This window comes from Bos taurus, chromosome 10 (genome assembly GCF_002263795.3).
Source record: "Bos taurus isolate L1 Dominette 01449 registration number 42190680 breed Hereford chromosome 10, ARS-UCD2.0, whole genome shotgun sequence".
NCBI lineage: Eukaryota > Metazoa > Chordata > Mammalia > Artiodactyla > Bovidae > Bos > Bos taurus.
In genome coordinates this window covers 92,076,670-92,101,245 of record NC_037337.1, presented here as the reverse complement: position 1 = coordinate 92,101,245, position 24,576 = coordinate 92,076,670, and the positions used below count along the sequence as shown (strand labels likewise).

The 24,576-nt window shown below is 39.9% G+C and overlaps 1 protein-coding gene across 11 annotated transcripts in view; it reads left to right on the top strand.

Moving 5' to 3' along the window:
- CEP128 (centrosomal protein 128) overlaps positions 1-24,576 on the top strand; it is a 480,417-nt gene that overhangs the window by 154,801 nt on the left and 301,040 nt on the right. For 10 of the 11 annotated variants that reach the window (XM_059890959.1, XM_059890957.1, XM_059890958.1 and 7 more), the window contains 3 exons: positions 7,232-7,582; positions 15,355-16,005; positions 22,705-22,869. In XM_059890959.1, coding sequence (XP_059746942.1) covers positions 7,232-7,582; positions 15,355-16,005; positions 22,705-22,869 — 1,167 coding nt within the window. The remainder of the gene's footprint in view (positions 1-7,231; positions 7,583-15,354; positions 16,006-22,704; positions 22,870-24,576) is intronic. The other variant, XM_059890961.1, reaches the window with a different exon arrangement.

Here is a 24,576-nt window from a genome sequence, read left to right as displayed (position 1 = left end):
AACACCCACACGAGGCAGATAGTACCTAAGTGACCAGGCCCTAATTAAACCTTTGGGCACTGACTCTCTAATGAGCTTCCCTGGTAGACAGTACTTCGCAAGGGTCAGAATTCATGGCTGGAAGAACTGAGCGCGTGTTGTGTGAGTCCCCTGGGAAGGAGGCTCCTGGGCACCTGGTTTCCACTGGCCTGCCCTGCGTGCCCTTTTCCTTTTGCTGGTTTTGCCTTGCTTCTTCTCACTCTAATAAGTCTTAGCATAAGTACAACTGTATGCTTCTAGTTCTGTGAATCCTAGCTGTCAGCAAACCTGAGACCCTTATACAGCTACCCATTAATATATTTTCCCATCTGAAGAAGGCAAGAGAAAAATCCATTCAAATGTATAAAGTTTTAGTAAATTGGAGCGTTCATAAATTTTTTGGTAATGTAACCTGAAGGAGATCAGAGCATGTTACCCCAAACTATGCCATGTTGGTGTATTGATTTTATTCAGCTGAGGCGCTTGAGAACAAAGGAGGTGCAGAAAAGGGGTCTGTGACCCCCTCATTGTTCCTAAAAACAAGTCAGTATTTCCCACGAGGAAGGTGCCCTCCCTATACCAGGAAAAGAAGAGCATTCTCATGAAGGAAAACTGGGAGTTGATGCCAAAATGGATCTGTACAAACAAACCTAAAATAACCCTTGCCGTTCAGTGGCTCAGCTGTGTCCATCTCCTTGCAATCCAATGGACTGCAGCACACCAGGCTTCCCTGTCCTGTATTTCCTGGAGTTTGCTCAAGCTCATGTCCATTGAGTTGGTGGTGCCTTCCAACCATCTCATCCCCTGTCATCCCCTTCTCCACCTGCCCTCAATCTTTCCCAGCATCAGGGTCTTTTCCAGTGAGTTGGCTCTTTGCACTAGGTGGCCAAAGTATTGGAGCTTCAGCATCAGTCCTCTTATCTTCCATTCATTTTCCCCATAGATTTCCTAGTCACTTTTCTATTATTAAATTCCTTTTCTTTTATCTTGTCATCTCTCCACAAATTCTTTATTAACAAGTATATAAGCTCTCAGTCCTAACCACTTCTTCGGATCTTCTTTTTTGCTGTGATGGCTCCTATGTATCGGAGAAGGCAGTGGCACCCCACTCCAGTACTCTTGCCTGGAAAATCCCATGGACGGAGGAGCCTGGTAGGCTGCAGTCCATGGGGTCGCTAAGAGTCGGACATGACTGAGCGACTTCCCTTTTATTTTTCACTTTCATGCATTGGAGAAGGAAATGGCAACCCACTCCAGTGTTCTTGCCTGGAGAATCCCAGGGATGGGGGAGCCTGGTAGGCTGCCGTCTATGGGGTCGCCAGAGTCGGACACGACTGAAGTGACTTAGCAGATTAAATAAAATTCATATTCTTTTCTCCTGTTAATCTATCTTCAGTTCAGTTCAGTTGCTCAGTCGTGTCTGACTGTTTGCGACCCCATGAATTGCAGCACGCCAGGCCTCCCTGTCCATCACCAACTCCCGGATTTCATTCAAACTCACGTCCATCGAGTCGGTGATGCCATCCAGCCATCTCATCCTCTGTTGTCCCCTTCTCCTCCTGCCCCCAATCCCTCCCAGCATCATGAGTCTTTTCCAATGAGTCAACTCTTCTCATGAGGTGGCCAAAGTACTGGAGTTTCAGCTTTAGCATCAGTCCTTCCAGAGAATACCTAGGACTGATTTCCTTTAGAATGGACTGGTTGGATCTCCTTGCAGTCCAAGGGACTCTCAAGAGTCTTCTGCAACACCACAGTTCAAAAGCATCAATTCTTCGGCACTCAGCCTTCTTCACAGTCCAACTCTCACATCCATACATGACCACAGGAAAAACCATAGCCTTGACTAGACGAACCTTTGTTGGCAAAGTAATGTCTCTGCTTTTTAATATACTATCTAGGTTGGTCATAACTTTCCTTCCAAGGAGTAAGCGTCGTTTAATTTCATGGCTGCAGTCACCATCTGCAGTGATTTTGGAGCTTTTTGTTAGTTTAATTCTCAGGTCCAACCACAGACTCTGAAAGGTTTCCTATAGGATTCTCAAGTTTTCCCCTCCCCTCCTGCTGGAAGGAATTCTTGGTAAAAAGTATGTTTCTGTTACTTTGGTTTGTTCTTATCTTTGATGGTACTTATATAGTGGGAAATAAATAATGGGTTAATTAAGTGATATAAAATTTAACCGCCTGGTTTAGTAGCTGAGATAATTTTACACAGTTTAAATATATAAAAGGTTCTTCAGGGTAGAAGATGCTTCCAGGAATGTATGATAGTATTGTTGGAATTGAAAACAATCATAATGGAATAAATAATAAAATTGCTTTCCATTTAGTGTTTCACGCAGTACATAGGATACTAATGTTTACTATATGTGCCTACCTTCGTAGCATTTATCCAGGCATTAATGATGTATGTGTACGCTTCACGTGTGCTCTGTGTATGTGTGTTTATTGGAGGAATTGTCTTGAGGGTTCTATAGAATAATCTTTTGATTGATGAGGGAGAAATGTTTATTATTACTAGATGATTCTGATGGGTTTTTCGAGGAAGATGGATTAAAGAGAATGTCAAAAAAGTGACTGAATAGACTCCACCAAGGAATGAGGAATGAATATAGGAAGGAATTTCTGGTAAGTTTTACATGAAGCATGATGCAGTCAGATTGACAGGAGCAAAGCAGTAGCAACAGTTTCCAGACTCAGGGCAGCTGGAGGCTGGTTCATGCTGTTCAGATTGAAACCTACTTTCCCATCAAGAGTGATAGCCACCTTGTTTATAGTAAGACCCACCCCTTTCTGTTCACTCTCACTCACACATCCAGTCAGTGCCACGGTGTTTTCACATATTCTTCAAAGTGAATTATTGTCTGTTATCTGTTAATATGAAAGTCTGCAGTTTTAAAATGTGAGAACAAAAGGAATTTATTTTGTTAAGCCCTGGGCTTGCATTTATTAATCCTGTGCCTATTCTTGTTGCTCTGTAATTAACAGAGGATAAATAATGCTGGATTTATTTTAATTCTGGATTCAAAAGAGTTGCTGGAGAAATTTGAAGAATTTCATCTACTCTTGGGTCCTTTGTAAATTTGAGACAATCTAATTGTCTCAATCAAATTGTCTCAAACTTTACTTCTGTTTGTCAGCTTTTAAACATTTCTCTCTTGTTCATGTTCTCTTTTCTTACAGCAGCTATTTCTGACTCTCTCACTGTGTTTAAATACACAAGTGCAGCTCCATTTTTACCCTCCCTCAGTGGAGATTTACTGCTGTTTTAATAGGACTGTCTTTTTGTTAGGAGTTGGGCATCCAGTGAATTCACTTTTTTGATGTGCTAAAATTAAGATGCCTATGGGATTATCAAGTGTAGAGGGTCATTATGCAACTAGATATTTAAAAATCTGGAATTAAGATGAGCCTGGGTCTGAATTAGGAATCACTTAAATCTCTGTTTACCTACATGCTTATTTACCACCAAAGACGTTTTATAGATGGAATGATGCTTAATACTAGAACCCTGTACAGGTATCTCTATTTAAAAGCCAAATAGTTGAAGAGGCCCAGGAAAGGAGATTATGAAAGAAAAAGGAGAACTAGTGAAGAGTGTATTATGAAAGTCAAGGAAGAAGAAACACGGGAAGAAGAAGTGATTGGCAGTGTCACATGCAACAACGATAGTAGGAAAGATTTGTAGAGCCTGCTGTATTTGGCTTTAGGTTATCTTTGGGGATCTTGATGAGAGTTATTTTAATTGTGTGATCAGGCTGGAAACCAGAGCCAGTGAATTGAGAAGTGGATTGGAAATAAGATTGTGGGGCATCAGTGTGGACTGCTCTTTGCAGAAGTTTTTAACTGGAAGAGGACAGGATGCTGGTTAGAAGATCATGTCAGATTGATAAAGGTTTTTTGTTTGTTACACTTAAAAAATTAGTTTTTTGTTTTGGTTTTAAAGATGAGAATAGTAGATAAGAATGATATAGTAGGAAAAGAGAAGGCATAACTGGGGTGATGAAGTCCTTGATGGATGTGGAAGGAAGGAACCCAGGTAGGCTCATTTGTCTGAAGAAGAAAGGTCCCTTTTCCTTAACCACTGGGAAGATTTCAGGATGGTACATGTAGGAAATTTGGGGGGTGTCTTGCCTAATAGCCTCAGTGTTATTTTTCAGGGGGAGAGCTAGATTATTATGTATGCCACAGTGAGTGAAAAAGCTGGTAGGTTCAGAGAGAGCACACCAGACCAGGTAGGGGCATGCTGAAGAATTTCTGGGCACCGAGGGTGGCTTTCAGTGTCTCATCAAGTTCCCTGAGACTCATTTGTGATTTTCCTTGGAGGACTCAGTAACCTGATATGGGAAATAGGAGATTTTTTCTTAGGTCCTACAGAGATGTTGGTTTTGCTATTCGAGTTCAGTAGGTGAATAGGTTTAAAAGGAGTTTGAGATGTAAGCAGGAGAGTGGCTAAAGCGAAATAAGTAAGTTAGGTTAAAGAGCCTGAATCTCAAGCCAGTAAAAGGAATCTCATCTCATCTTGGCAATGAAGAGCAAATGTATTAGGAGAAAAGGAAATTGGGCAGATGGGTAGATAAAGCCAAAGGAGGAGATAATGGGGGAAAGGGGGTTGGATATACCCTTGCTTCAAAGGTGACGGTTCTGAAAAAAAAAAAAAAAAAAAAAAAACCCACTAGGATAGGTGTATAGGAGTGAGTGACTGTAGACACGTGGAGTTAGGGTCCATCTGGAAGTCTGAAAGCTTGGTAAAGAGTTGAAAACGTGGGCTCTGGACTCAGACTGTCTGAGTCTGAATTCTGTGCCCTTACTTCTTAGGTATGTGATCTCGGGCAAGTTGCAAGTGGTGATTGACTGTTACTCAAATCAAGATAATAAGAGTGCCTTACTTTAGTTTTATGGTGGGACGGAGTGAAGTAATTCATATAAAGCATTTGTACTATCCCTTGCCCAACTTAACTGCTCAGTAAACCTTAGTTGTAGTCATCGTCGTTGCTGTTACCATTATTACTGGCTCTGTCTCATTTAGATTGCAATTCTTTTTTTAAAAATTAATTATTTTAATTGGAGGCTAATAACTGTACAGTATTATGTGTTATTTTTGCCATACATTGACATGAATCAGCCATGGGTGTACATGTGTCCCCCATCCTGAATCCCCCTCCCGCCTCCCTCCCCATCCCCTCCCTCAGGGTCATCCCAGTGCACCCATCGAACTTGGACTGGTATAGATCTCAACTCTTATGTCACCACCTAAGAGAGACCCTCCCCAGCCACACTGTAAAATATAAACGCGTTCAAATAAATGTCCATCATATTTTAGCACCTTGTACTACCACTGTTGTAATTTAGTTGTTAGTGGGAATATCTCCCCACTTAGATTATCATCTTCTTTGGTGTTGAAGCCAGATCTTATTAACCTTTTTATAAACTATGTGCCTAACACATCAGAAGTATAACCATTTTCCTAAGTCTTTGTTGTGGGTGGAAAAATGGGATCTCTCTGTTGATGTAGAAACCACTTGAATACTGCTTGTTTAATAAAGTTGATTTCTGGTGTAGTGGTAAAACTTTTAGATCAGGGCAAAAGGGTAAACCACTATCACTAGGGTTTTCTGATCTCATTTTAGAATTTTCCACACAAACAAGTGCACAGTTCTAATTTTACTGTTTTGTTTGGAGGGATAAAGGAGTGACTCATTGCTTCCAAGCTGCGTTGGATTTAGCAAACTGAGCAAATGCAAACCTCTTGTTTTCGAGGCATTATTTATATGTTGTTGCCATAATGTCAAATCATGACTTTAATCATGAGAGAAACGATATTTAACTTGATTTGAGCCACAGTTGAGGGATGCTGAATGTGGAACTGATAATCTGCTGTTAGAGGAGGTTTGTAAGTGTTTCCAGTCTGTTTATAGGTGCTTTAGGACCGTGTAGGTGATATTTTATTGTTTGTCCAGCTCACAGTCATTTTAGCTTCCTGAACCCAATCTTACTTGAACATATGACCTTTTCGTGTTACTTTTGTAACCACAGGTATTTGAAACTAAGGCTCAGAAGGAGCAGCTTATGAGATGCATCGTAGGCACTTGTTTCTGAACTTCTCACTGGCTTCCAGAGCTTTACAAGAGTGGCTTAACGTTAATGATGATAACATTCTTTTATTTGTATAAAACGTTATATAATGTACTCTCATTTTTGAAGTTAAAAAATCAGTATTTGCTCACCACTCTTCTCAAATTAAAAATGCATTTGAATCATGATGATTTAGTGTAAGTTCCAAGTGTGTTATTGACCAACTCTGGTTTGGGGAGGGGGCTCCCCTGGTGGCTCAATTGGTGAAGAATCTGCCTGCCAATTCAGGAGAAACTGGTTCCCTCCTGGGTCGGGAAGATCTCCTGGAGAAGGAAATGGCAACCCACTCCAGTATTCTTGCCTGGGAAATCTCATGGACTGAGGAGCCTGGCGGGCTACAGTCCATAGGGTCACAAGAGTTGGACCTGACTTAGCGGCTAAACGACTGCTACCACTGGTTTAGAGAAACTAGATTTTAAGAGTTCAAGTTCTTTTCTTGAATAGGTAAGTATTCCATGTAAATTTAAGTTTATAAATTGAAAATCTGTCCTTCATTGATTTGTATAGCTTGAGATAAGTTCATCAACTTATAACATTATGTATTTCCAGTCAAATAACCTATCTATAAGTAATTTATCACTTTTAAATGGACTTTCATATTACAGTATCGTCTATACTGGTGATTCTATCATCAATGTTCTTTTTTTGTTACAGATTTTTATTTTATTATCACAAAATTTTATTTGCTGTCAGAAAGTGAAGCATTATGTATAATGGCATATAATTGCTCTGACAATCTGACAAATTCTAAAACATTGACATTTCTTTCATTGTACAAGACACTAGATTCTTACTAAAGTAATACATGTTGTTTTTCTCATCAACGAGGCTTTCTGTTTTAGTGACAGTCAATTGGGGAAAAAAACAGTTTCCCTTCTTGAATAATGCAGTAGTCTAAAAATGAGAATATTTTTATAACAAATTACTCTCAATTAATATGATCATGAAATACATGGGGAAGGATCATATTTTCTAGATGGATTGCTAATTTGATGACATTAGTGACTCCTGTTTGATGATATATTATACATCCAATGTAAACAAGAACATGTTCCTGATCCTTCACATGCTTTATTCCTAGAATTTAACCCGTGAATTGGAGAACAGGGAAAAACAGCAGCTAGAGATGTTGGATGAACTGACGGAGATCCAGAAGCACTTTGAGACATGTGATGCCAAACACAAGCGTGCTGACCTGCAGATCACGAAGCTGACTCAGCACGCCGAGGAGGCCACCAAGCAGGCCGAGCAATACCTTCTGGAGTTCCAGCAGTCTGAGGGCCTGAGACAGGAGGCAGAGAAGAGGAGAGAGGAGCTGAAGCTGAAAGCTCAGGAGTCCATTAGGCAGTGGAAGCTTAAGCATAAGAAGTTAGAACGCACGCTGGAGAAACAATCTGAAAGTCTCGATCAACTGTCAGAGAAGAATAATCAGGTACAAAAGCCACATTCCTGAGGAATGATTTCTGCTGTGACCAACCATTCACTCATTTGTCCTTTGAACAAACTCTTGAGTGCTGTGCTGTGTGTGTGACCTATCAAGAGGTTCTTGATAGAAGAGTCTCTGTGTCTTGACTATCTCAAGGTACAAAGATAAAATCTTTGTACAGCTTTTGTAGTAGTTTAACATTCTGTGGCTTTGCAGAGTTAACCCTTAAAACAGATCCACTCTCCTCATCTATTTTAGTGTTTAGTTCCCCAGTGCTCCCCGTGCTGAGTTGATTAGTCGTGTCTGATTCTTTGTGAACCCATGGACTGTAGCCAGCCAGGCTCCTCTGTCCATGGGAGTGGGTTGCCCTGCCCTAATTGGAAATTATTCTTTAATATCCAAATGGAAGAAAATCACAAAATCTTCCTTAATATCACATGTCTTTTCCTCCAGTGAATGTATTTTAAAATCTCATTTATTTGTATATCTCAACTTCAGTATTAGTTGGAAAGAAGCATTTAAGATGCAGTTATTACTGCTGGACCATTTTCTGGCAGCAACTGTAATTTTAGTTAAGTGAGTAACACTGATAATCTCACTGAGCAATATTGTCAAATCTCAAGCCTCTTGAAGACTTTTGTGCTCCTTCGATAGCAACAAAAAGCATTTCATTGATCTGTGTATACATTTAACGTCATCTTTTCTCTTGTATAATCAGTTATTTTAAATGGAATTTATGCTCCTGTGTTGATTCTCAACTATATCTTTGCATTGAATTAAACCCAGATGTTTATAAGATAATAAGCAGGAAAGTCATGATTGATTTTTATCCATGTTTAGTCTTGGTTTATCACGTCTGCATTGTCATTTGTCACTTGTCAAGAACTCTGTTTCAGAAGAATAATCATTTGGATAAGTTGACTTTCTTTCAAAAGAAAGCAAAATGTAGGGCATTTACACCTATAAAATCAATTGTCAGCACTTAAGAATGATGGATGCTTGTTTCATGACAGATGAGCTGTCATGGACACGATGCTTGTATTTTTACATACGAATTTCTTGGAGATATAAAATATGGAGAAAGTGATCACTTTTCACTGACTGTGGAATGCTTTTCACTTTAACCCACCTGACACTTAATAGGTGACTCGTTGCCCCAAGGTAAAGCCCTTCTGAAGCTTTCAGACTTGAATCTGAATTGATTTGATCCCAGGAGATTGGTCTACCTTGATTATTCTGTTGTCAGCCTGGTTTGGCAATTGGTTCAATGAGTCTGCCTATAACGGAGGTAGGGAGAGAGAAGAGTGGTTGGGGAAATTGACTGATTGAGAGCCATCTGGGGATTTTACTTAATGAGAGGAAATTTAGAAGGGTCCATGTCATCAGACAGTACCTTAATCCAGGAGAGTTTTCTCGATTGAGCTGTTTAAATATTAAAAATTGTTAAACAATCACTTCCCAGAATACTCCTGCTAAAATTATTTTTATCACTTAGCATTGCTAATGATAAGCAAAGAAGTAGTTTTAAAGTGATTGCCACAGTTAGGGTAGTATTACAATTATCACAGCAGGCATTGTAATTTCCACTTTAAAAGCCTTAAAAATTAATGCAGCATGTCGCAGTTAGAGCAATGGTTAATCAAAGAAGAAAGGGTAACAGATATTCTACTGCAAATTCAAGTGTCCAGTAAGTCTGTGATATGGAAATATATTGTAAATCACTTTGGAAAAAGTGTATCTTTAATACCTTACTGAATAATGCCTCTGAAGAATATTTAATTTTGAATAAAACAGAAAACCACGTTAGGGCAGTAGTAAGACAGTCTACTCACATTTTGTGTTTTTGGGACGAATTACTTTCCAAAAGTGACTCCAGGGTATATTTGGAAGTGTATGTTAAGGTGAAAATGATACTGGTTTACAAATAAAGCATGTTATAGAGAATGGATTAATTGTTTAATAAGTAACTTTATTGAGCCCTTTCATGTGCTCAACAGATGCAGTCTTTGCATTTTCAAAATAGTTCCTTGCCTACTTCCATCTATCTTTTTCCAGGTTCACTTATTTTCTGCTTTAAGATGTGCCACTTAAAATTCATTAGAAAGCCAAAAGCTTTTATTCTCTTAACTATTGCTCTTATTTTTTTTTTTCCTGCTTTTTACATTACATATGAAATCTTGGTAAGATGTCAGATATATATCATATTACAAAACTGTTTCATTATTGAAGCATATGGCACATCAAATAAATAGCATATCATTGCAGAAAAAATCCAGACAGGTCAGTATGTATACTTTTCTTAAAAGACACTGACATGAATGGTTACATCAGGGAATCATGATATTCTTCAGAGATACATAGATGGCGTAACATTCTATCATTATATATAACATTCACTAGAAGGCCTAGCATTCTATTGATATAAATAATCTAGTCAAGAATTATGATTTTTTGCCTTTTTTCCTTTAAAGTGCTTTTGAAGTCATTGGTTTTTATATGTACTTTAAAAATAATAAGGAAAAAATTTCAATTTGGGTTTTGATCATAATGTATGCTTTTCTGAATGTTTCCAAATTCATGTTTGTTTGTTTGTTTGTTTTTTTAACATGGATAATGGGAGTGATTCTTAGGTTGTGTTTTTTCTTATTGAATTGGCAGGATAATTGACTTGCCCATGTATTGAGCTTTTTCCTTGATAATGTTTGACTTCAAGAATCTTAAATTGCCATCTTTTCCTTCTGTGTATTGCTTTCATGCTGAGGGAAATAAAAGAGCTGTATGTAATATATACTGTCTTTTCAAATGTGAATTTCTTAATGGTTGAAAAGTAAGGAGGATCAGTGCTAAAGTGCACACTTTCTAAATGTGTGTGCAGTCTTGTCATAAGCAATTTAAGAAAGGCTAGAGTACTGATATGTTAGTATAACCCGGCAGTCTTTCTGCATGTTTCCTTCCGTGCAGAAAAATAACTTTTGTTTTCTTTAAAAATTTGTCTTGTCTACCTTTTGGTTCCTTAAAAAAAAGGAAAAAGAACTGTACATACTTGATAGGCCTTTGAGGAGTTGATTCCTGTTCCTATAAATCACCATGGTTTTAAGCAGTATCATTCCTTTGGCATCACACCACCCATTTTCAATCCTCCTCTCATAATCTTCCCCTATAGCTCTTCTTCAGTGGAAACAGTGTTCAGTTAGAACATTCCCTTCCCATTTTTCCTGACTGCTACTATGTCTCCATTAAACCTCCAGTTTTCTCAAGAATTTTCACCCCTGGCTTCCCTTCAACCTGTTTCATTATATATAATTTTGCTATTATCATTGGTGATCTCCAAGTTTAAGTCAGCAGCCCATTGGTCTCTGTGTTTTTATATTTCACTAACTTCCTATTGTATAGTGACCTTCAAATCACTCTGCAGGTAATTTCTGTGGCTAAAATTTGTCATCATCTATCATTTGTGTTCAGATCTTTAGTTCTAAAATTTCAGTCTCTTATTGTCCACATTAGTTTTATTCCTTTCTCCTCTTTTAACTATTACCATCGGAGTTTCATCTTCCTACATTCCATTGGTTGACCAACTGTTTCTTGAAATCAGTTTTTTTTCCTTCTCAGACTGGACTTCATGAAAAGCTAATCTGGTGACATGTTCACCGGCATCTTCAGTTTCTTAACTTCCACCCCACACATTTTACTGATCTTCAGTCTGGGATCTACCTAACTCTCTACTTATTCTGTTGCTGCTCTTGAGTGGTACCAGTAAAACCTACATAGAATATCATGTATATTGGCTCCTCTAATGATCTTGGTTTCTTCACTGACCCCAGCTCAATTCATTCCATCAAATTAAAAAAAAAAAATTAACATAGGCCAGTTGCCAGGCATCTAGCCCTCTTCTGATCAAGAACTATTCTTCATCTGAAGGGTGAACTATGAAGACTGTTGGGGACCTTCTGAAAAATGTTACTCATTCCTAAAAAAAATACGCTAGGAGGGAGATGTCCTCCTTCTCTGAACATTATTGTGTTTGACTGTGATGCCAGAAATGGCTGAGGCTGTCCTGCGATGATCCTGAGACTGCAGCCTCATTAGGAGGGAAGGTATTGCTGAGAGCGATGCAGAGCAGTGGACCTAGAGCTCTGACATACTGGGTCTGGAGAGTTCTGCTTGGAATGATGGTAAATCACCTTGTAGTTTAAGCTAGCTTGAATTGGAGTTTTCTCTTACTTGCAGCTGAAAAAAATCCAAGCTGATATGAAACATCAATTCTCAGAGTAAGGAGCTGTAAGTGAACAAACCTAAAATGATTGACTACGTGGAGAAGTAGGGTGAGGACAGGGATGATCAGACTTTTCTCAAGGGAAAGCTGGAAAACCTTACCATGCTATTGGAAATAATTGAGCCATTGGAAGTCATACCTTTGGGTCTTGATGATGTGCTTCAGGGGATGGTATTAAGTGACCAGTAGGTTAATGACTTAGGGCTTCCCTGGTGGCTCAGCTGGTAAAGAATCCGCCTACAATGCAGCAGACCTGGGTTTGATCCCTGGGTTGGGAAGATGTCCTGGAGAAGTGAAAGGCTACCCACTCGAGTATTCTGGCCTGGAGAATTCCATGGACTGTATAGTCAGTCCACGGGGTTGCAAAGAGTCGGACACGACTGAGCCACTTTCACTTCACTTCAGGAAAACTTGAGGATGTTGGAGTCTGTTGTGTACTTATTGCAGCTGTTAGAAAACTCCCAGAAGAGAACGACAAGCACAGCTTGAAACTGGGCTGTCTAAAAGCAGAGAGAAAGATCTTGGGGTGTTGGGAGTCTGAAAATCTGCTATCTTTAGTCCATATTTACTGAGCCTGGTAATTTGAAGTCTTTCAGAGTTGGAAAAGCCAAATTGTCTATCTATGCTCAAGTTAGTCCAAGTAATAGAGGGAGGTAGGACATTTAGCAGAAATTTAAATGAGGTAAAAAAAAACAAGCCTGATTTCTCAGGCCCAGGCACTTCTACTCAAGCATTTCTCACCAAAGGAGACCCAAGTCCATTATTTTGAATTCCCTCTAGACAAAGGTTATTCAACTGAGGGCCCCCAGGAATCTCCAGGATACTGAGGTGGTGGTTAGGACACTGACATTTTCAGACACGAAGTCAATGTCTAGACAAGTCTTGGGCTATGGCTACTAGCCAAGGATTAACCAAAAGAAAATAGAAGTTACTTAGCTTTTAGTATGTATATTGCCAAAGAAATTCCAAACTTGACCAACATAGTCTGTGACTGCTCTAAGGCTGTCACTGCTGTCCTGAATTGATGTAACGCTTGGAACACTGAAGGTGCAGGCGAAACCTGGAGAGTTGTGGAGGGTGGTAGAGTCTGAGCTTTGAAGGACTCATCTTGAAACACCCCATCTCTGCTCTTTCCATCATGTGACAAAAATAAATACAGTATTTTGCAATCAAAGACATTTTATCTGCTACAATTTCATCTTGAGTACACGATTTTTACTGATAATCTTCAGGGCTGCATGGAAGTCTCTTAACTCAAGGTCAGGGGCCTATGTTATCTGTTCCAAAGGTCAATCACTGTATTTGAGCCGCCTCCCCTATTCTCAGGTCCCTCCTTATGTTAGCCTTACAGCCAACGCTGGATTCTGTCAGTTTTGTCTTCTTTAATGTGGTGCATAGAGTGACCTCCCAAAGATACCTCAGCCTAGTTTCTGGAAGCTGAGAATATGGATGAAATATCAGTACCATGATGATGTTATATGGCACGGTTGATTTTAAGATTAGGAGATTGTCTGAATGGGCCTAGTCTAATCTCAGGAGCCCTTCAAAGCAGATAAATCTTTCTGATTGTTGGGAGAAGGGGAAGTCAGAGGGATTCAAAACTTGAGAAGGATTCCGTATGGAATGTCACTGGCTTCAGAGACAGAGGAGTCCATAAGCCACGGAGTGTGAGTGGCTTTTAGAAGCTCAGAAAAACAGCTGGCCCAAAGCTAGCAAAGGTAACAGGGACCCATGTCCTAGGGGCACAGAACTAAATTTTGCCAACACCATGAATGAGCTTGGAAGTGGATTCTCCCTCAGAGCCTCCAGATAAGAGCCCAGGTTAGCTGACACCTTGATTTTAGCATCAGGAGATGGAAGGCAGAATTGCTTGCCAGGATTGACAATCTATGGAAACAGTGAGATGATATATGGGTGTCGTTGTTTTAAGCCATGGAATTTGTTGGAATTTGTTACACTGCAATAGAAAAAGAATACATCTGCCCTTGTTTAGCCACTCAGTCATGTCCAGCTCTTTTTCGACCCCCTGGACTATAGCCCACCAGGCTCCTCTGTCCATGGGATTTCTCAGGCAAGAATACTGGAGTGGGTTGCCATTTTCTTCTCCAACATCCGCCCTTAGGCTTATGATTATTTCTAGCCATTTTTCCTGCCTTAAATTCTCTCTGAAGTGAACTCTTTCCCCTGTGTTCTAGAGACTTTTCAATCTGGAACAATAGTTTATCAGTGAACCCCTCTCTTCACAGTTTTGATCACTGTCTTGCATAAGTACCTCCTGGAGACTCCTGGTTTCTCCTTAAACTTAAATCCCACCCCCTCTCTTTACTTCCCCCTTCCCAGTTGTCTTCATCACAGCCCTATGATGTAGCTTTTATTATCTTTATAAAGATAAACAATTTCTTTAAGGCCATAGAACTACTTATGCCTGGGCTGAGAATCCAGTTCTCCTGGACAGAGCTCAGCTGCTTAATCACTCCCTTTTATTATTTCTCATGTTAGCTTCATGCTCTTTCTCCCTGTTAGAAATTTGAGGAGACCATTTTTTTTGAAGTGATGGACTTATTTTATCATGAATTGTTTCACACTGAGGTGCAAAATATAAAGTATAAAAATGTCTTAAAGTATTTGCATTTTAACTCATTTCTAATTCTAAAATAAGAATCTTAATTTTTTTTTTTTTTTCCTGGGTTCAAACTATGGTAGGCATCAGTAAACAAGTACGGAGATGCTATTGGTGTCAGTGTTGGGGGAGAGGGGACAGTTTCAGCTGCCTTAGCTGTTGGCTTTTTCATTTGCATCGATGGACTGTGAGGATTAAAGGGTTAGTTCTTGGCCTTTGTCCCTGAGCAATAGCCCTAACCCCCAAAGAGGCTGGCAGAGGGTGATGGCCTTTTGGTCCTTTGACTTTTCTCATGAGTCCCTTCCCAACCTTTCCAACTCTTAAATTAACCTTATTTCTACCTTTAACTTAAAGACCTCTGCATTACATACTGGTGTGTTTCTTGTCACTAATCAAATCACATTATTTGATTAACAGTGACTGATTGTACCAAAACCTTTCTGTATCTACATTCTTCTTCACATTATCTTCCCTATCTGTTTTGAGGTTTCTCCTTTTGAAAAGTGTGCCATTGAAATGCAAATCATTGTTATTTTAAGTAACATTGTATTATTTTAATCTCTGGTAAATAATAACTGGAGTCTTTTTTTCCCATTCTTCTGCTCATTTTTATCTTACCTTTAAGTAATTATTCATGATCATGGATTGATGCATTTTGGTGATGAAAATCTGAAACATATATCTCAGTGTGGTACTACTTCAGAGCAATTGTATTTTTCTGCCTTTTTCTAGCCTAAAAAATATTTTTTATTTAAAACTGGAAAAAATACAAAGTATTATTTTATGAAATTTTCTTCTCCTTGTGGCTTAAACTTTATTTTGTTTTCTGGCGGTGTATATGGTGAATTTTACAGTAATTTTTGCTTTCTGTTCCTAATCTGATAGATTCTAAAAGAAAAGGATGAACTGAAAAGCCAGCTTTATGCAGCGCTGCAACAAATAGAGAATCTCCGAAAGGAATTGAATGATGTGCTGACCAAGCGTGCCCTTCAAGAGGAGGAGCTTCATTGTAAGGAGCAGAAGCTAAGTGATGTGAAGTCTCATCAAGCTGATCTTGAACTGGAAGTCAAGGATTCCCTGGATACCATCCATAGGCTAGAAGGTGAATTGAAAAAACAGAATCAGATTCAAAGCCAGTTGAAAGCTGAGAAAGCTCACCTGGAGGAACAGATTGCAGAGCTGAAGGAGAGCCAGGCCAAGGACAAAGCTCAACTTCTTGAGATGCAAGAGGCCATCAAGGACTTGAGTGCCATCCGGGCAGACCTCGCAAATAAATTGGCGGAGGAACAGAGAGCCAGGAAAGAGGTCCTCAAGAACCTTTCTGACCTCAGGACACAAGCGAAATCTAAAGATGAGGAAACAGCTACAATCATTAGTCAGTTAAAGCTCGAAAGAGATGTTCATCAGCGGGAGCTGGAAGATCTCACATCGTCATTGCAGAGTGTGAAAACAAAACACGAACACAATATCCAGGAGCTGATGAAGCACTTCAAGAAGGAAAAGAGTGAGGCTGAGAATCATATTAGGACCCTGAAGGTACCTGCGCTGAGTTATCCTGATGATACTGGAGGAAATTTTCTGGTGGCTCATGAAGTTAATAAAGCGTAAACTTTTAGAGATCGTTCTGTATTCCCAAGCACTGAAGGGGAGATAAAACTAACAATAAAGAGGCGTATTCGTGCCTGTTCGGCCAGGTTGAAATGAGTTATAGCGGCCACCTGGGAGCACCTATTGCAGAGGACTGAAACCCTTTAAAAAGAACGGTTAGCTGTTCGGGGAGTTCAGGAAAGGCAGACAGAGGTGGCAGTGAGTCATGGGCCTGAAATGTGCCCACATTCAACATTTATGATCTTCTAAAATATAAAAGGCAAAGACTTGTCAAGGCCATAGAAGCTGTAACCATGGCCCCTATTAGCATGGTAACTAAAGAGGATCGGCCTGTGGGTTTTGCAAACCCAAGGCTTTTTGAGATTTACCCCTTCTTTTCCAAGTCAGAATTGCCTGGGTAAATGCGTAATTGAGATCTTGGATTTGAGGAAGTATTTCAAAGATGTATATATCATTATATTAGCAGTTATCACATGCAGGGGAGTCATCTCATAACATGATTGTCAGGAGTGTGATAAATCTATCCTCCCTTCCTGCTTTAGTTATGCATCATCATATGATATAGATTTCATACTATTTATTTTTTAATCTCCTTTTATTAGTATGAGAATTCCATGAGGATTGGGATTTGACTCTTGTTTACAACTATATCCCTAGTGCCCAGTTCCTGGAACATTAAAAATATCTTATTGAATAGGTGAATACATGCATAAATCTGTAAAGATTAATTATATTTTTTCTCAAAATTCCTTGAAATGCAACTACCATAAAAATGCTTGTGATAAAGATGAAATTATTAACTATAATTAAGCTGCACTTGTAGAATGTTTTCAGCTAATTTATTAATTTTTCTTTAGTCCTGTTTAGTCTACTGGCAGTAGTGAATTTGGAGTTATTTAAGTTGGGGTGGGCAGAGCAGAATGTGAAGCTGGAAGAAATAGGTAAGAGGCCTGCATTCTATTTCATGTAGCCTAAGACACTGTCATTTGTAAGGTGGATGATTGCTCTGTGCTTAGGAAAACAAATTAACGCCTATGAAAATGTGACATGCTGTCAACTGTAAGATAACATCGGGAGGCAGAGAAGGTAAAATGTGAAAAAGCTGTATCTTTTGATATTGGTGAAGTATGGCATAACAGTCTTTCAGTGTTGGTGAGTCCATAAGCAAAAGCAGAATCAGAGATATGGAGAAGAGAATACACACATATATATATATATATCGGAGAAGGCAATGGCAACCCACTCCAGTACTCTTGCCTGGAAATCCCATGGATGAAGCAGCCTGGTAGGCTACAGTCCATGGGGTCGCTAGGAGTTGGACACAACTGAGAGACTTCATTTTCACTTTTCACTGTCATGCACTGGAGAAGGAAATGGCAACCCATTCCAGTGTTCTTGCCTAGAGAATCCCAGGGATGGGGAAGCCTGGTGGGCTGCCGTCTATGGGGTTTCACAGAGTCGGACATGACTGAAGTGACTTAGCAGCCGCATATATATAATATATATATATAAATATATACACACACACACACACATATATATATGAATACATATATAGAAAATAAAATACATATCATATATTGATTGGTTGGTTGTGACAATAATAATACTAGCAGACATTTTTTTCAGCACTTAGGTTGTGCTGGTTTTATTACTGTAAGAACTTTATCTGTATTACTCATTTAATACATCATCTCTGTAGATTGTGTGATGTTAATTTCTCTCCAATGAAGAAATTCAGACGTGAGAAGTAACTTTTCCAAGATCTTACACTGGAGAGTAATAGAGGTAGGGCTTGAACTAAGGTAGTCAGATACTTGAGTTCTTAACTACATTGCTGTACTGGAAAAGATTTAGACTCTAGACTGGCTAGCTTTAGTTTTGGGTGACTAGTTGGATAATGAAGCTGTTTGTCCAGATGGATAATATAGACAGAGCAACATATTTGGAGAGAGTAATGTCAAATCCAGCTTCTTAGCATGTTGTGAGTTAGGTGAAGAGACCTTAAACTTAATCATGAAAGTCTAGGTGGAACGGTTTACTACGTAGTGGGTTAGAAGTTGAGTAAGTTGAGATTCAAGTTAGATGTTTGGGAGCCAGTAACCCATTGTTGGTAGTTGAAATCACAGGGTTTGGATGACATTATGCAAGGAGAAATAAGAGGATGAAATTCTAGAACACCACTGTTTAAGGGAAGAATCGAGCAAACTGATAAAGAGTTCCTAGGAAATACAGAACACAGAACCACATGCGACACAGGAGGAGAACCAGAAGAGAATGGTGTCTTGTAAACCTAAGGAGGACATTTCAGAAGAGTATAGTCATGAGTATCAGTGCAGCAGACAGGCTAAAAGATGAACTAAATGTGTTCGTTCCATTTGTCACAACTTGGGGGAGAAGGTCTGTGGGGAGATGTGAGGGGCTGGACCAATAACGGAGAAGGAAATGGCAACCCACTCCAGTGTTCTTGCCTGGAGAATCCCATGGACAGAGAAGCCTGATAGGCTGCAGTCGGTGGGGTCGCACAGAGTCGGACACGACTGAAGTGACTTGGTGGCGGCGGCGGACTAATAACAGAGTGGGTAGATTTCAGCAGGAGACAGGGCGTGTCTTCCTCTGAAGGTTCTGAAAGAGCTCAGTAAGCTAGGGAAGGTTGATAGGGATGGACTCGGGTTGTTGATATGAATCTTGAGTACAGCGGCTGTGCAGTGAGTTGTTCGTGGTGGTGAAGGCTGGTACCAACCGCGTGAGGCCAGTCTGGGAGCAGGTAATGTGCTCCCGCGTGGCCACCACTGAAGAAGTGTCACGGACAAGGGAACCAGAGAGTGGAGTGAAAGGAATCGATGACCACAGGCTGCTTGTTTGGTAGCAGTTCCTCGACTGGAGCTTAGATTTTCCGAGTTGAGGTCCAGGTGAGTGGTAATGCAGTGAGTTGCCATTGTGGAATGTGGGTGAAGGTGGTTGGAAGCGAATGGGTCAAATAACTTTGATGTTAGTTTGTTGGGTAGATATTTGGGTGTTCATGATGCTGTTGTGAAGGTGTTAACAGGTCACACGCCAAAAACGTCAGTGAAGAGGATGACTGGTTGGTTGGCTACCGCTAACCAGGAAGGCAGGGTCGAAATAGTGTGAATCTCAATGGAAGGCAGTGTTTTTGCACGAGGATGTGTATGTCATGATTTGTTAGGTCATGAATTGAGAAATGGTTCTTTCAAGGAACTTTAGGTTTTTCTGGCAATGTTGAAACTGCACCCTCTTTTTCTTGTTGGTATTACTGACATATTTCATATTCTCATCATCACTATGTAGTTGTGTGATAAACATGCATTCCAGCAGGAGTTAGTAATAATTTAATCAGCCCTTGCAGATTTAAGATCATCTGTGTAAAAACATCATTCTCACATTGTATTGAAAACATACTTTCTTGAGAGGGAGGTGAAGTCAGGAGGTACAGCCTGCTTGACAGAAACTGCATTTGCCCCGGGACGCCTTGGCGTATGAACAATATAGCATGCATCATAGTAGCAAGTGGACTTCAGCCTGCTGATTTGGACTGTGGAGACGTGAGACACAGCTCTGAGGAGCCTCCCTACTTCCCCCTTAGTCCCTCATTCTACCCCCAACTCCTCCCTTTCAGCCTTCAGATACCACCTGTGTTGCCTCTTTCAGAACGCTGAGCCAAGGGTATCACTTCCTGCTCAGAAACCTTCAAAACCCATTAGTATCTCAGTAACAAAGTCTCAGATCTAGTCCAGTCTTCCCTGATGTGGTCCCACCTGAGCTGTTCACACTTGGAGCCTTTTTCTGTTCCCAAACGGAAAACCATTTCCTGCACCGACTTCTCACTGCCTGCTCTTCGTCCAGATTGTCTTTCCCCCAGTCTGCAGGAGGAAAAGGGGTGCCTAACCTTTCAAGGCCCAGTTAATTTTTTACCTCTCTTATGGATTCACTGAAGATAGCCATATCTCAACTGAGGTTGAGATCAATCTCTTGCTCCTCTGTTTCCTTAGCGGTCTGTGGCGACCACTAGTACCGTCCATTTAGGCTGCCTTCTATTTTGGTGTGTTTGGGGTGTATTCATACCTCTCCAGAGGGACAGGCAGCAGGTATTAGCTGCTTAGATTTTTTTTAGTTAGTTTGTTTTTAATTTGGAAGACTAAGATGAGGGATTTTATAGTCACTCTTTAATGTGGTACAAGAGCAGCAGCATATGTGCTTAAAAGGAGACCAGGGATTGTGAGAACTCAGTCCTGTTCTCTTAAACCGAAATCACCCATGAGGGACAACCCCACCTCATGCTGTTTTATTAATATAATCCTGTACTTTTGACTCATTTATATTATTAAAAATAGTTGATAGCAGTGGTCATCATCAAAAATTTAATATGTTGAGTTATGTACAAGAGGGCTATAGATAAATAGCTCTGTAAATGTTGTATTTCTCTTTTGGCTTCACCTTAATTCATCACTTTTTCTGAGTCTAGTAAGTGCTGATACATTACCCATTTTTTTTTTCTCTGCACAAATTATATATTTTTCCCCATCAAGACCTACCCTTCTCATGCCTATTTTTTGAATTTAAATGTAAAATATTATAATGAAATGTTCTTGCTGCTATTAATATCTGAAGACTCTTTGAAGGTTATTTGAAGGCTGTTATCACCTCAAGATGATTTCAACAAAGATAATTTTGTAGAGCCTTACTGGGATCAGAAGACCAAGAGTAGAGTTGTGTATTTTTGCGATTTGCTGGCTATATGATCTTTGTCAAGTTACTTAACCTCTTTGTACTTCATCAGTAGAACAGGAACAGTCACGTCTTTCTCTCTCTCAGGGTTTTTGTGAGTGACATCACTGTGTAAACCCTAAAATGAAATGTAAGCATAATAATGAGACCACCAAAAGAAGTAAGTTCTTCGTCAAACCTAGGCATTAGTGTTCTGGTAAATGTTCTAAAACGAGTTCTCCGGGGGCAAAGAAGGGAGCCCTGATCTGTAGCATTTGCCAAGTTCAGTGATTTAAGAGCCCCCTTTTGACTGGTTTCAAGCTATCAAACATCATCACTGGACACAGAGTTGGGAGCTGAACACAGTGGCTCCCTGAGAGTCTCTGTGAGCTGGCCCAGCTCACCACTGGCCTTAGGGCAAGACTGTCTATACCCGTGCTCTCTATAAGACACAAAGAACAGCCAGGCATTCTGCTGAAGCTTAAAATCATAATGGAACAGTTTTCCTGGTGGGAGACTCTATTTTGAAAATTTATTTTTGGATAGTGAATACAGGATTCCTAATTTAAAAAAAGATCAGTTCTTTTGTTAACTCAGAGTGGCATCAGGTCTTCGCTGAATTTTGTTGGGTGAATAAGATGGAGATTTTGTCTGAAACTCACACAACGTCTTCCCTTCGGGAAACTACTTCCCATGATTATGTTCCCGTGTACCTAATTAAATCCATACAGTAAATGTGTACAAAGGAAAGAAGCAAATATATTTGAGGCATTGAAATGTATTTTAAACAGATTCTATGTAGGTGCTTGCAGGCTGTCAGTAACTGGTGGCTGTAACTAGTACTAACCGCGTTGCAAGTGCACCCAGCTGGTTTTTCAAACCTTATGATGTATGTACCTTTTAAAGGTGGTAAGGCAGAGCAGCTGAAAACATGGGCAGCAGAGAGAATTTCTGGGTTCAAATCCTGGCTGTGTTATGGTCACTGCATCCCCTTGGGAGAATCATTAGTGTTGTTCTGCTCGAGTTTCAAAAAAGGAGACAGTAATAATATCTCTCTGGGCAGGTTGTGGTGAGGATGAAATGAGGAAAAGCAATACAAAAAGGTCTTAATGCCATACCTGACATAGAGTCAGCATCCTCACTGTTGTCCTTTCAAAGGTATTTAAGTTCACATACCTGGCAAATCTTTGTTGAATCCCCTCCACACATTATTCCTGTAATATTAGGAAATTACTAATTTTTTTTTTAAAGCTGATTCTGGTTATATTTCAAATAATAAATGAAAACCAGGCACGTTATTGCATTATTAGTACTGAAATAATCCCTGGTAAACCTCTTTTACATACTTAGTTGTTTATAGTTTTTTCACTGCTGCAATTCATAATCTTTCTAACCCCACAAGAGTGCTATTCATAATTACATTGCACAAAAAAGCACACAATTCTTTCACAGAAGACGAGGAGGTAGCTTGAAAAGGAACACTGTGACGCTCCTCTTATAGAAAAGGAAACTGATCAGGCAGTGATATGCCACAGTGTGTCCTTGTGGGGGCATTTCTCGGCAGGTAATGTCCCTTCTTTGGGTTACAGACCCCTGCTTACACCTTTATTAAGAACTTCTTATTCATCGTTGTCAGACTTGATTGTTGCATCTCTGTCTTTTATGGTTCATGTCTGTTACCTTCAGCACCTAGTGCAGTACCTTGCACTTACTTGGTTGCCCAGTTAGCGCTACACAGGGCTTGGCACATGGAAAGGATGTTTCTTTGCGTGTCTGTCTACGTGGGAAGGCTCAGAAGTAGCAAAACCTCCCGGTGTTTGCCCACTGATGCAACACGGGACTTGTCTCGTGTACAGTTTGGCTGCGGCCAGTGGACTTTGTCTTTTCTCCTTTTTTCCTCAGGCAGAAAGCTTAGAAGATAAGAATATGGCACAAGTGCAGCGTTGCCAGCTGGAGAAGCTGAAATCACAGTATGACAGGCTGACAGAGGAATTAACCCAGAATGCAAATGAGAACAAAAAATTGAAGCTAAAATACCAGTGTTTGAAGGATGAACTAGAAGAAAAGGTAAACATGTGGATGGATTCGAATTGAAAAGGCTTATTTGCATTTCTTCTAGAACATAGAAGTTAATAAATGCTAATTTTCAGCTTTCATAGAAAAGTTGTATCAGTGCCAGATACAGTCATAGAAGTTTATTAGGATGCTGTGATTTTTATTCTTTCAACAACAAGTAACCTTCTAATACGTTTTATTTTAAATTTCTAATGGATCTTAAAATAGGTATTTATAGGCAAGGTAGCAAAGAAAGGAGTTATGGTTTATTGAAGACCTACTCTATGGCAAGCATTTATGCCAACAGATTGATTTATGTGTGTTCATTTAATTCACACAACTCTTTGAGTTAGATTTTATTGATCCCTTTAACCCAAGAGGAAACCATGGTTCAAAATAAAATATGTAATGGTTAAGTGGTCATTGTGTACTAGGCACTCTTCATGCTCATAGTCATTTTATGAAATTGATACTATTAGGCTCATTTTTGAAGTTACAGAGACTGAAGCTTAAGAAGGTTGGTAGCCTGGAACATTACCAACAGACTCATTACTTTCCTATCAGTAGCTCTGTAAAATTTGGGGTGTATCTGCTGTATATCGGGGCTTTTCAGGTAGCACTAGTGGTAAAGACAAAATGGGAAAGACTAGAGATCTCTTCAAGAAAATACGAGATACCAAGGGAACATTTCATGCAAAGATGGGCTCAATCAAGGACAGAAATGATATGGACCTAACAGAAGCAGAAGATATTAAGAAGAGGTGGCAAGAATACACAGAAGAACTGTACAAAAAAGATCTTCACGACCCAGATAATCACGATGGTGTGATCACTCACCTAGAGCCAGACATCCTGGAATGTGAAGTCAAGTGGGCCTTACAAAGCATCACTATGAACAAAGCTAGTGGAGGTGATGGAATTCCAGTTGAGCTGTTTCAAATCCTGAAAGATGATGCTGTGAAAATGCTGCACTCAATATGCCAGCAAATTTGGAAAACTCAGCAGTGGCCACAGGACTGGAAAAGGTCAGTTTTCGTTCCAGTCCCACAGAAAGGCAATGCCAAAGAATGCTCAAACTACCGCACAATTGGACTCATCTCACATGCTAGTAAAGTAATGCTCAAAATTCTCCAAGCCAGGCTTCAGCAATATGTGAACCGTGAACTTCCAGATGTTCAAGCTGGTTTTAGAAAAGGCAGAGGAACCAGAGATGAAATTGCCAACATCTGCTGGATCATGGAAAAAGCAAGAGAGTTCCAGAAAAACATCTATTTCTGCTTTATTGACTATGCCAAAGCCTTTGACTGTGTGGATCACAATAAACTGTGGAACATTCTGAAAGAGATGGGAATACCAGAGCACCTGACCTGCCTCTTGAGAAACCTATATGCAGGTCAGGAAACAACAGTTAGAACTGGACATGGAACAACAGACTGGTTCCAAATAGGAAAAGGAGTATGTCAAGGCTGTATATTGTCACCCTGCTTATTTAACTTATATGCAGACTCATCATGAGAAACACTGGGCTGGAAGAAGCACAAGCTGGAATCAAGATTGCCGGGAGAGATATCAATAAGCTCAGATATACAGATTTTACCACCCTTATGGCAGAAAGTGAAGAGGGACTAAAAAGCCTCTTGATGAAAGTGAAAGTGGAGAGTGAAAAAGTTGGCTTAAAGCTCAACATTCAGAAAACGAAGATCATGGCATCTGGTCCCA